Here is a 13892-nt window from a genome sequence, read left to right on the forward strand (position 1 = left end):
GAGCCCTGCAGCAGCCTTCTCACTCAGCCCGGAGTCTGCTTCTCCCTCTCCTCCGCTTCTGTCCCTCCTCCCCCTGCTCATGCTCACTCGCCCTCTCTCTCTCTTACATAAATAAAATAAAATAAAATAAAATAAAATAAAATAAAATAAAATAAAATAAAATAAAATAAAATCATTTTCTGAAAAATGACCTGGTGCCACTTGCCATCCCACTTTGACTGTCAAACCAGAGTTCTCATCCACAGAAACGAGGCTGTGTTTTAACCTCCTTCCAGAAGAGCACCACAGAAAACCGGGTGAGGGAGGTTGCCATCAGCATGCCCTGCTTTACGAGGCACATATTTCAGTCGTCACCATTGCTTCACCTCTTCTGGACCACAATACCAAGGTTGTATACAACTGTTACCAGCTTTATAAATTTCTCACTAGATTAGGGTTCTTTCATCAGAGAGAGAGTCTCTGAAGTCTTTTTTTTTTTTAAAGATTTTATTTATTTATTAGACAGAGAGAAACACAGCGAGAGAGGGAACACAAGCAGGGGGAGTGTGAGAGGGAGAAGCAGGCTTCCCACTGAGCAGGGAGCCTGATGCGGGGCTTGATCCCAGGACCCTGGGATCATGACCTGAGCCAAAGGCAGACGCTTAACGACTGAGCCACCCAGGCACCCCAGATTCTCTGAAGTCTTGAGAAGATACATCAGTCGTTGTAAAAATTGAATTGAACAAGCAAATCCAGTTATATGCAATAATTTACATATTCGATGTCATTGAAGCTTCTTTCAGATTGACTTTGGGCAGGGGGAGGGGCTTAAGGCTGAAAGGAGAACAGATAATGTATACATTTCTTTATAATAATGATTCTCAACCCTAGCTGCACACTGGAATCACTTGAAAAGTATTTTTTAAATTACCAGTGCTTGGGGCCAATCACCAGAAACTTAATTTGTCTGGGGTAGGACAAAGATCCTGAATTTTTTAAAAAAAAACATCCCAAAACATTTTAACGGGCAGTCAAAGCATTTCCTCCAGGGGTGACAGCAGAGGCTGGGAAGGTGCATATAGACATTGGATCCCCATGACGATGGCGCTGTTAAATGATGGGGCAGGCCTCCAAAAGAAATCCAAGGTGCCATTCGTAGCCTGTGAAGAAGGTTCTTCATGAGGAGGACGTGATGATAGAAGACAAGGATCTGAATGATAGGAGAGCAAACGCTCGACCCACCCTCCCCCTCCACTTCTGGGTCGGACTTCATTGCTTTGCAGGGACCCTTGAATCCTTGCAGACTTCGTCCTCTAGCTCCAGCACCTCACTGTAGACTTGGACCCCTGGGTCTCTCTGAGCTGCCCTTCTGTTTATCCCCAATCTACATGTTTGTTTGGGTGCTTCCCTCATATTTCTGCTGAATGCTGTTTTCAACAAACCATTTTCCTGATCAGTGAAAAGCCCCTTAAAGATGATTTTTATCTTCCTATTACATGAGTGGTTCCCCGGTGTTCTCAACTATATTCTCTTGTCCATAAAAATATGACTCATTCCTAACACAGTTCTATTACCCAAGTGACCTCCTTGTCTGCGTTCTTGCCTTAGAGTCAAAAAACAGGTTTCCTTGCAGATTTCATATATTTCATGTATTTCCTTCTCTGTCTGTATATGCCATTCTCTCTGCTAATAAAGAAATATCAAAATATTTTTATTTAAAAGTCTGTATTCAGAAAATAACCTGTCATATCACATAAATTTTTCATGCCCAGATGTTTACTCATCCATTTTTCTCAGAGACCCAATAAAATAGTCAAAGAGCCACAGTCTATTTTAAATTAAAATGCATGGCTTTAAGGACTATTTGACATGCAGTAATTATTTGCGTAGTCTTCTAGCCAAGCATAGAAATTGCCAATGTCTTTGCCCTTGAAGGAAATGAACTGTGCAAAAAATTTCAAGCAAACATGATCCAACTGTGCACACAAAAGGGAGGTTGCATAAGAAATTCATTGTGTCTCTACCCAAATTTTCCCTCGACTTGCCACAGATCAGCATGTACTTCACCTCTTTGGCACCAATTAAAATCATCAACAGATGAGCTTTTCGGCAGAGGAGGGCTGACGTGCCCTCTCACAGATGGTCAGCATCACATGTTGCGGTAATGGCCGCACCCGCCATGAGGGCAGCATATAAAAACAGTGGGACCCAGAGCATTTCAGCTCCAATTGCTCTATGTTTAGAATTGCCTCTCTTTCGAGATGGATTTCCTTCATAGGAATGGAGTGCTCGCTATTCAGCATTTGCAGAACGACTATCGAGCTTACTACAATTTTCTAAATTTTATGTCCAATGTTGGCGATCCCCGGAATATCTTTTCTATTTATTTTCCACTTTGGTTTCAACTTAATCAGACAGTTGGAACCAAGATGATATGGGTAGCAGTCATTGGGGATTGGTTCAATCTTATTTTTAAATGGTAAGCCTTCTGTTTGTTTTTTGTTTTTTTTTTGTAAAGTTTATTCTTAAATTGGTAGCTTTGGCTTAATGATCACATTTCAGATGTGTATAGTTTTACTTGGAAAATCTTTCAAACCTGTCAGTTAACTTGAAACACCTATTCATAAATAGAATTTACAGAAAGCATAGAAATGTATACTTTATTTGACTTATAAGTAAATTCCAAACCCTGTAACACATATGCTGTGATTAAAGAAGAAGATAGTTAAATGAACAGCACCATAATGAATGGATTGATAATTCCAGGGACCACTTGGATATTCCCAGTCTAAGAATCCAAAGCACCCACAGAAGTTTCCCTCCAAGGAAAAAAGTCCCTGTTTTTCTTGGAAACTAGGATGCCAAAAACTCCAAATGACTGTGACATCCCCTATAATAAGAGACAGACCAGAACCCAAACTCTCTTAATCATGAGCTTTCCCTGTCAGCCCTCTGCTTGAGTCATTTTTATAGGAGAGATAGCTAGTCTTCAGTTAAGCAATAGTTGTGTGTTTAAATATGTGTGCATATTTATATTTCTTTAAATACAGGATATTGTTTGGTCATCGGCCTTACTGGTGGGTCCAAGAAACTCAGATTTACCCAAATCACTCAAGTCCATGCCTTGAACAGTTCCCCACTACATGTGAAACAGGTCCAGGTAAGCAATTATAGCAGCTTCAAGTTACTAAAGATATTCCAACAGAGAGTCATTATGTATGGTTATTACCTAATTACTATATGATACTATATACGGTATTAAAGAAAATGTCATGGGTGAGGATACTAAAAGTTCATAAGCATAAAAATTGCTAATGAAAAGGAAAGAAGTTTTATGAATAATCATTTTGTTATTCGTAAAAAGGTAAATTGGGAGACTACTTTCCAAATGATTTTATATTTTTCATTTATTTCTTGGAAGAATGGAATGATTTGGTTCTAAAACAAACAAAAAACAATTAGCTAGAAGAAATTCCCAAAGAACTGTATTAAAATCCTAGAAATGTTGATTTATCTGTTGCCGAGCAACTTGCAAAGTTATTATGGATCTTCTGAGAATCTCATGAATGAGGTAAGGACTTCCTGGTTTTACTATTACCAGTATAGATTATTTCTAATTTTAGCATTTTTTCTTTCAAACTTCTTTTTTGGTCTTGTGTATATAGCATATAAGTAGACTTCTTGGGCCACTTCCTTTTATAAGTAAGATTCTATATGAATGTAAAATCTTTGTTAATGAAAGTTGAGTTTAAGATTTTGAAAAGGTTTATATATATATATATATATATATATATAAAGGAAAATTACATGTTATGTAATGTGTGATACTGTACCTTACCACAATTTGTCACATAGCAAAAAATTCTTGCCATTTGACATCCTGAAACTAACACTGAGTATAGTGAATGTGTAAGTTCCTAATGAGTTCTCCGAATATATTTCTTTCTTGCTCCCATAAAAGTATACATCCATTTGTCATAATATTTATCACACTGTACTATAATTAATTCTTTACATATATATGACTCTCCCAATAACCTGTCCCATCATGACAGGGATGATGTGTATTTTATCTTTGTGAAACCAATGTGGAATGGATGGATGGATGGATGGATGGATGGATGGATGGATGGATGGATGGATAACCTTTGAGACAATTGAAATGTTACTTTGGTTTATCCCAGCATTTCCCAGCAATGTTCTACCTCGTAAGACATTTTCTGAAGAAAAAAAAAAAGAGAGAGAGAGATTGTATTCTACATTCACTCCCTGTAGATTTACAACTCATGTAAGCATATAAGAGGCTCTGAAAAATCCTGTATAAGATATAGCTTTGAAAGAACTATAGCTATAAGAAATAGATTGTTTAATGTAGTGTTTTTAAAAAACAGACTGGTGTTTAATCTGAATAAATCTCCAGTTGGTAAAATCTCATGGTGAGTATCAAAGTAAATGAATTTTTAAAAAATCAAGCTGGGGCGCCTGGGTGGCTCAGTTGGTTAAGCGACTGCCTTCAGCTCAGGTCATGATCCTGGAGTCCCGGGATCGAGTCCCACATTGAGCTCCCTGCTCAGCAGGGAGTCTGCTTCTCCCTCTGACCCTCCCCCGTCTCATGTGTTCTCTCTCATTCTCTCTCTCTCAAAAAAATAAATAAAAATAAATAAATAAATAAAATAAAAAATCAAGCTGCATGGGAAAGACATTCTGGAAGTAGGAAGGCTGCCTGGCTTCTGTCAGGATTGATGCCCTTTACAGCTTCCCTCATCCATTTAATGACAAAGACACCTGTTGCAGTGACCAGCCACAAGGTAGGCCCAGAGCTAGCCACTGGTACATGGCAGTCTTTTGTAAGTCATCTGTAAAGCCGAACATAGTAATGATACCCTTCAGATATTTGACTTCTCAGCCCAAGGAAAATAAACTGACGATCCAATGCCAGTACTTTAATTTTCTCATCAATTGAAAACAATTAGGCATGAAAGACATGGAGGGCTGTGACAGCTTTTGGTGTAACAGCCTAGGTTCTTTTTTTTTTTTTTTTTTTTTAATTTGAGAGAGAGAATGAGAGAGAGCAAGCACATGAGAGGGTTGAGGGTCAGAGGGAGAAGCAGACTCCCCGCCGAGCAGGGAGCCCGATGCGGGACTCGATCCCGGGACTCCAGGATCATGACCTGAGCCGAAGGCAGTCGCTTAACCGACTGAGCCACCCAGGCGCCCCAGCCTAGGCTCTTAATTAGCCTCGAACATTTTGATTTCTGGCATTTGATGAACTTGAAAACATCTGAAAAAATTTTCCTTGAAATAGTGTTGCGAGGCTCCATTTGACTCGATTTCTTTTATTTCTACCCATTTCTAAAGATTACATGTAGCCTGTGGTTTTTTTCCGAGTTATGTGTAACTTTCATGGCTAATATTCTGCTGTCTATTTCTGATACCGATACTCTATTAACCACCGTTCACATGGATCGGCACTTTGTTGTTGCAGGAAGTCCATCTGGCCATGCAATGGGCTCATCGTGTGTCTGGTACGTCATGGTAACAGCCGCCCTGAGCCGCACGGTCAGTCGGATGGATAAGTCGTTGACAACTTACCTGCACAGGTCAGCTTTGCTCCAGTTTCTGTAGCACTGGAATGTGAATACAGAAAGTCTTGAATACAGAAAGCCCTTTAAAAATTTACTTTGGTGTATTTTTAGTTGTTGAAATGTGTTTATTCTAGTCGATCGTAGCCAAAATAGCAAAATGAATAGAAGGTTAATATTTTGCTTTAAGATAATGTCCTCATTAGCTCCGAGCTATTGCCACATTATAAGGTTGGAAATGTTTAGTTGATTCATGACTTGCTGGAAGTGCCTTTAGGTTTCCATAATACAATAATCACTTTGGTAGCTCATAAATAAGTCATCTAAAATTATATAAGGACGTATTTTTGCATGCATATTCCCTTACTTTAAGATTAACGAGAAGTTTGGGAATTATCACTCCCCTTGAATGTATCAGTTTAGAAAAATTATGTTTCCTTCTTTGAATAGCCAATGTTTTTGACATCAATAACATATATTCTAGCTTTAAAGACTAGCAACCTTTTTAATTAAGTACATTCTAAAGGCAAACTTAAATTTGATTGTTAGTAGACTTAATGTTAGTAGAATCATAGTGTTTAGAATGACCTGGAACTTTAATATAAGATTATTCATAATTCTTATAAGAATTGGGATGTTTCTTTCTCTTTTCTCCTGAAATACTTACCTATCATTAAAACAATTTTGAGCACCACTTTAATCATACATTATTAGGCTACTGAGATAAGATTTGTCAGTTAATTGCTTAAAAAATACTATAACTTTTACCATTTTTAAAGTTCTTCTAAAATAAGAAAAAAAATTCCAAGATCCAACACATATTGCACTTTTTAGAGTAGTATTGGGCAATATAAGAAACCAGCCACCAAAGAAATTTGGGTATTTTCAAAGTTTATTCTAATGAGACTGCAACTTGTGCACCTTAATGTGTTCATTATCCAACCCCAAACAACAAGTCAAAAGTTATAATTTAAAGAAATTAACATTTTCTATCCATGGACACATTTTTGAAAGAGAATCTAAATAATCCTCACCTTTTCTCTGTAGTTAATTTCTTCCTCAAATTTCCAGACTTTGAGAAACATTTGTTTCTTTTAAAAAATAAATACTATAATTCCCTTTAGATTTTTATAACTGCAACATTTCCTTTGTCCATCCATATTTATTGAGTGCCTATTCCTTATCTTAATATTACCAAATCCCTGTTTATTCTTCTTCCATATGGATAACTTCTGTTTACTTCCTCTTGGAAAGTCTCATTCTTTCTATTTCTTAGTTTTTCAGTAACAGTTTGGTCCGATTATCAGGAACAAACATTCAGCAGCAGAACCCCAAGGATTCCTATAACTGAATATTGCTAATTCTTTATGAAAATGATGAGCTTGGACTTTAGTATTTTTGTAAGCTTTTTGCAAATTCCTGCTTCCAATCTAAAGTATATAATGTCTAAGTCAATTCCCTTGTCTCTTACTTTCCATTTGTCAAAAAACAAAGAATCAGGAGTCTTGAGCATCTGTAAAATTAAACCCAGTGAAAATTTGTCCTTGATGAAATGCTTGTGTGACTTTCATCAGAGTGGTAGCCGCCTCTCCAGTGAGTTTTCTTCAGACAAAAACATGTTGGCACAGAAAAGAAGCAGCACATACAACAGAGAGTAAAAGGGTATATGATCCATTCTAGGTCATTCTGGATATGAGCAATTCCCCCAAATTTGAATTGCCCATATTCCAGTAAAATAATTATCAGGATGTCAAATTGGCTCCCTTTTATAGCACTTATTAAAATCTCAGGATATTGCAGTGGTTAAGCTTAATGCATTGCTAAATGGAAAAACCTCTGTTGAAGCTTTTCAGATCCTATGGAGCACATGAAAACATTGTGAAAAAGAAAACGACTCTCGAATCATAGTTATGTCACAGTTAGATGGATTCCTCTGAGGAAGATCATCTGGTGTCACCCCCTTAATTTTAAGAGTGATACAATTTCTTTGCTTTTTACGTTTATATCTATTCTTCCATCGTAGACTGACCTGGTCATTTCTTTGGAGTCTTTTTTGGTTGATTCAAATCAGTGTCTGCATCTCCAGAGTATTCATAGCAACGCATTTTCCTCATCAAGTTATTCTTGGAGTATTTGGTGGTAAATATGATCACTTACCTTGAGTTGTGTCTTTGGAAAGCTTTAGTGTCCTTTGTTTTATGTCATTGGATTCTCCCTGGTAGTCAGTACCCCAGTCTCAGGTAACTCTGTCAAGCCACTGATACCAGATGCTGCCCTGGAAGCATAAGCAGTTCAACACAGCTCTCAAATCCTCCATGTACACGATGGCATGGTCTCATTCGATGGCATAAATACATAACCTGTCAGTGAGTGGGGCTTCTCTGAAGGGTGGTTAGCGCCACATCCAACACCCAAGGAAGGTATCAGCCCAGACAGAGGGCTGGTGTCTTGGTTTGGGGCACTTCATAATGGCCCTCCAGGCTGCATGCCAAGCCACTCTCTTCGATACACCTGAAGTGATTATTACATGACCATGGACTTCATTGAGCAGCTGCTTTGTATCCCTGAAGCAGCATTCACCGTGCTTGAGTTTCCGCCCTTTAGCCCCACATACCTTTCAAAAGCTCTCTAGTTAATTGGCTGTGGCAATTGGAATATTAATTGCGAGCACCTAGGTCAGGGCTCTGCCTATAGAGTGTTTGCCACCCAGTGCCACGGACTTCTGAATGATTCACTTGTGCAGGGATGGTGGAAAAAGCATGGGGCAAGTATTTTAGCTACTGCCTAGGGAAAGGGCTTTGGAAAATGAATAGGACCTAGATGTCTAAAGCCTTTTATCATGAACACGATGGTAAATTCTTTAATACAGAGAGGAATGATTCCTGAGGGGCTCAAGGGCACATGGTCATCTGCAGTGTCTTTATCTAATCCCCAGGCATGCTTGTGGCGGAAGCCTTTGAACACACTCCAGGCATCCAAACAGCCAGTCTGAGCACATATCTGAAGACCAACCTCTTCCTCTTTCTGTTTGCGCTCGGCTTTTACCTGCTTCTCAGACTGTTTGACATTGACCTGCTGTGGTCTCTGCCCATAGCCAAGAAATGGTGTGCCAACCCTGACTGGATCCACATTGACACCACGCCTTTTGCCGGACTCGTGAGGAATCTTGGGGTGCTCTTTGGCTTGGGCTTTGCAATCAACTCAGAGATGTTCCTTAGGAGCTGCCGAGGGGAAAATGGCTACAAGCTGAGCTTCCGGCTGCTCTGTACCGTGGCCTCGTTGATCACACTGCAGCTCTACCATTTCATCAAGATCCCCACTCATGCAGAGCATTTATTTTACGTCCTGTCTTTCTGTAAAAGTGCATCCATCCCACTGACTGTGGTTGCTCTGATTCCCTACTGTATTCATGTGTTAATGAAACCAAGAGAAAAGAAGATTAATTAGAGATGTGCAGGGGCTTAGTGCTCCGTGGTCCCAGCTCCTCCTCCATTCTCCAGCAGAACCACAGAGCAGGGGCAGACAGGAGGCTTCCAAGCAGAGGTTACAAAACGGCGGCCACAGGCCCCATCCTAACCTATGCTTAGTTTTGCCTTCACCGTGGTCTCCCCACCGCCCCCATTTTAAATTAGTTACCAACATTTGAAAACCAGAATATTTGACATAAAAATCTGGATTTCTGTATTTTCTTGACAAATCTGACAATATGGCACCTCGGGGCCTGCATTCCTACCTGGAAACAATCTAACATTGCTGACTGATTGTCCCCAGTAAGGAGCAGCGTTCTCCATTTTCTCACAGTCCCAAGGGGAGCCTCAGTATCAGTTACCTTCATCATAGGAAGGTCAGGCCGCTTATGGCTCATGTGGGCATTTTAGTGGGAGCCCCAGTCAAACCCGATCCTCTCAGTTTTCAGATAAGGAGAGGGAGTTTCATTCAGCTGTGAAAACACTCGCTGTTGTCACACCATTGTCAGAACAGGAATTAGAACCCAAGTTTTCTCACGGGTATTTTCATTACACTGTTTTGTTTCTTCATTTTTAAGAAGTAAAAATCTGTTAAGAGTGAATGCTTCTGTGATGATTGCCATGTAAATCAGCTGTTTTTCCAGAAATGTCATTAAAATCCCACATCCTGTTGGACTTGCACCGTGCAGGGTGTTGATGGGGCCGGCAATGGCTCTGGATATGGCTACATATACAGGGGAAACAGGTCGGGTTACTGTCTGGACTTGAACCTCTGCCTAACTCCTGGTCTCTGTTTTACAGTAGTGCTTTCTAATATTTCAATAAATGCTGCTGAAGATGTCCTGCTTAGAACATTATTTACCAGTCTTTCAAAGCCTAGGAAATCAAGTGCTTTCCTCAAGGTCATTCTCCAACCCAAGAAAACCATTAGTTGAGTTAATCTCTGTATATACTTAGCTGTGATGAAGATCTATAGCTTTACTTTATGAAATTATTATTGAAAGAATATTGATATTATACTAAGAATTTCTCAACAAGAGTTGTTTTTTTTTTCTTCTTCTTCTTCTTTTCCCTCATTGGATCTGATAATTCTGGACTTTAAGTTGATAATTATGTCATTTCAATCAAGTGCATTTTGAGTCAGATTTTGCTACACATCCTAGTTACCTGTGGTCCACCACAATGTTTTACGTAACTCTTCTCAAGAAAATCAAGACATGAATTATTTTAGATGATGATGTATTAAATCATCCATAAATATTTATGAAAACATAACAGTTGAAGCATGTACTATTTGGCAAAATATTAGTTGAAGATAACAAAACCTCTAAAAATCAAAGTAATTATTGTTTCTTTTCTAAATGTATTTATAGAGTATATGCTGTTGTTTTTACAAAACGCACATAACGACTTTGTCTTTAAAGGTAATATAACTTGGTTTCAGTGGTCAGGTGATTCCTAAGCAAGAAGCTGAGGGATGATGAAAGATAAGAATGAAATTTGTCTCGTGTTGATGGGACATTTGGGGGAAAGGAGAAAAGAATGTTCTTAACGTGGTGACCTTTGGTCATTGGTTCAAGTCCCCCTGCCCCAGTGTTTTCCTCAGAAGTTCACTTCAATTCTTTAACACTTTACGATGCATTTGTCTCATCTCATACTCTTCTGCACTTGTCAGAGAGCTCGTTCCTGTCTGGGATCCCTTTGTCAAAGCTTTATTTGAGATTAGTAATGTTAGTTTGCAGGAATCCTCCATCTCAACACAGTCTCAGACTGCTGTCACCAAGCATGAGAAAACTGGGGCATTAACAGCCAGGGGATTCTGCTCCAGGGCTGACTCCACCATACATCCCTCCTCGGTTCCCAGAGAGAAGCTCTCTTCACCCACCCATACTGAGGGCTATCTGTTGGGTGACATGTGATCTTCGGAAGGGGAATAAGATGAGATGTGTGTTCATTATCTATAATTAATCCCCAACAATTCCACCCCCATCTGCCATAAAGCCCAAAAGTCCCCCATGTGATGAGATTTCCCATTTTACTCTAGTTGAAGTCTCCTGGAGGGATCCATATGGAGGCAAATTGCTTTTGCAATGGAAACTGCTTAGGCAGCAAGAGGAACAGCTTCTCACAGCCTTGGAGAAAATGCCTCCCTTTAATAATGATGGAAAAGACTCTTCTGCTTCCAATTTATTTGCCAAACGTAAGTGGAATTGAGCTCATTTGACTCATTGTTAATATATCCATATATTCAAAATGTCTACATCTCCATATTCAGGAGAAAAATGTCAATATCATGAGCTTTCACGATGAAAAAATCAAGACAAGCAACTTGAGAAACTGTCCAATCAAACATACTTTGTAAAGAAAAGCGAAGTAATTTATTATTGCTGAAACTAGCTCTCAAGACGAGTGTTGAATCCCTTTCTTCTGACAAACTATTGATTGGATATCTGCCTTGGAATGTTAAATTGGTGCCTTCTCTAGACCTATTTCAGTATAACAGAAGGGAGATTTTAAAAAATACATTATAAGATGCCCTTGAAAGTTTTATTTCTAAATGCTTTATATTTATTTACAATCTGTAAATAAATTCAAGATCCAATTGGTACATACATACACAAAAAACCTTGCCATAAGAGAAAGTCAAAGACTTGGTTTTAAAATGTGCCTCATCTCTTAAGTATTATAAAACTGTATATTCTAACACTCTTCAGTGAACTTTGTACAATGATGGAAATGTTCTATATCTGTGCTGTCTAATATGGTAGCCACTAACCACATGTGGCTCTTGGGATCTTGAAATGCAGCTAATGTAATTGAGGAGCTGCATTTTAAAATTTTATTTACTTTTAATTAATATAAATCTAAATAGTCATGTGTGTCTAGTGGCTACTGACGGATCAAATTGCATAGTGCTTTTCCCTGAAAAAAAAAAAAGTATTTTTTATACTGTCACCTGTCCACCATTCTGTGTGAGACAACATGAAGGGTATTAACTGCTTTATTTTACATGAAGAAAGTGAAGCATCAGTGATTTGCTCATATAACATGGACAAGGTACGTTCACCCCAGCCCAAAGATCTTTAATTAACCCGTGGATGTTATTTGCCAGATGAAAATAATACTAGTTACTGTAACAAGGTCTAAGACATGTATGGTGACAGGAAAATCCCATTGTGAAATTTACATATAAAAAAAAATCAACTTGTGTGGTAACTGACACTAAACATTTCTGGGGCTGGGAGGACCAGAGTGTGCCTTTAGAAAGTAGACTCTGCGGCATTTCCCCCAAGGAGACCCCCTGCAGATATAAGATGCTCTCTGTGCACAGCATCTTCTCTCTGTCCTGCAAGCTCGAGCCACCCTGGTCTCCCTGGACTCTTAGCTCTCTGTTGCCTCAGCTCCGGGGCTCTAGGTTCCCTCTCCCTGCACTGTGTCCTAGAACTCTCGAAGGCCCACAGAGTTGGGTAGAGTTTTATCCACTATTCATGACCACATTCTGGAAGTTTGGATGACCTTCTGACCAAGTTTTCCTGCTTGTCTGGGTCTACCGCACCTGTATGCTGTGTATTTGGAAACTGGTCAAAATAGGATCCCTAGCGTCCAGTTGCACCTGTGGATTTTGCCCTCGTTGAATGGCTGTCCTGGCCATTCTGGAAATTGCAAACAGCTTTCTGGATGAATATGTGGACCTCAGTGCTGCCAAGAAACCAAGGTGGAGTTTTAGATTTTTCCTCCTCCCTTACCTTTAATGTTTTCTGATGGTGATTTCACACTGAGAGTAATGTGGTGCCGCTTGTTAATTAAAAAAAAAAAAAAAGACTTCTGTTTTTCTTGAAAAGAATTGTTAGCAGCAGGAGAGGTCTACAAGAAGCAACAATTTCAGAAACTTCTGCCAAATGACAGCGACTTATGGGGAAATTCTAGGAATTAGAAATGCTTCCCTTAAGCTGTCCAAAGGACAAGTGTGGTCTCCATCAAATTTGAGGCTGGTTTAGGGTAGAGTACTAATTACTGTCTTTGCTAGTCTTTGATGGAGATCACAGTAATGACTTGGGAGGGATCACATCTCATTTCTTTTGGCAGCACAGAAGTGATTGCTCTCAGGGAGGGAGAAAATTCAAAGACTGAGGTTATCAAGGTTAGCGTAAAGCTGCTTAATTATTTTCTGTTTTGAATTTTTTAATTTCTTATAATTTTTTTTCCTCTAACATTTTGCCATGTGATACTGAAAAGGAATCTGTCCTCAGCTCAGAAACCGTGATTATTTCCCCCAAAAAGCACTACGTTCAGAAGGAGCTGCTGGGATGGGGAAAGGTAATGAGCAAAGGGTGGCAGCTGTGGTTCTGCCGGGTGGGGTTCGGGACACAGATCAGGGCCCAGCAAGAGGAGCATTCGCTCAGGCAGGACCTCGGCCCGGTTCCAGGGCTGGCTCAGGGGAGACCAGAGACCATTTCCCTGGGACAATCTGCATACTCTGCAGGAGCAGCAAGCCGTATGTGTGCCTGGAAAATAAAACCAGAACTCATTAAGATGAAGAGCTTCTTTCCTCCGCTAGTTGTCACCTGCCCATGCACATCCCTTGGGCCAATCACAATCTAACTTCTGTCCAAGGAACTGACTTCTCCCTGGATTCACTGTGTGTCTTATGAATAGCAGCGGCCAGATTGTCATCCTTGCTCACACATTCTGCCATTAACGGGGGGTTTTCTAAAGGTGGCCGTTGCATTTACATATCACTGCCTTTCCTAGACACCAGCCTTGCCCTCAAGCTCAATAATTCCACGTTAAAAGCATCTGGTCCTTGAGATTCCTTTTTCTACAGGATCACTCCAAACTCTGCCTTTTTACAATTTTTTGAATG

General features: G+C 39.6%; 1 protein-coding gene across 1 annotated transcript; it reads left to right on the top strand.

The window, feature by feature from the left end:
• The first annotated feature begins 2240 nt into the window (after positions 1-2240).
• G6PC2 (glucose-6-phosphatase catalytic subunit 2) lies at positions 2241-9008 on the top strand. Its single transcript, XM_045867413.1, has 5 exons — positions 2241-2458; positions 3030-3139; positions 5465-5579; positions 7585-7700; positions 8497-9008. The coding sequence occupies exons 1-5, from the start codon at positions 2241-2243 to the stop codon at positions 9006-9008; spliced, it is 1071 nt and encodes a 356-aa protein (XP_045723369.1).
• The last annotated feature ends 4884 nt before the right edge of the window (positions 9009-13892 follow it).

The sequence above is a fragment of the Mirounga angustirostris genome, unplaced genomic scaffold (assembly GCF_029215605.1).
Source record: "Mirounga angustirostris isolate CCGP_5_RB_7025 unplaced genomic scaffold, mMirAng1.0.hap1 SCAF_3, whole genome shotgun sequence".
Lineage (NCBI taxonomy): Eukaryota > Metazoa > Chordata > Mammalia > Carnivora > Phocidae > Mirounga > Mirounga angustirostris.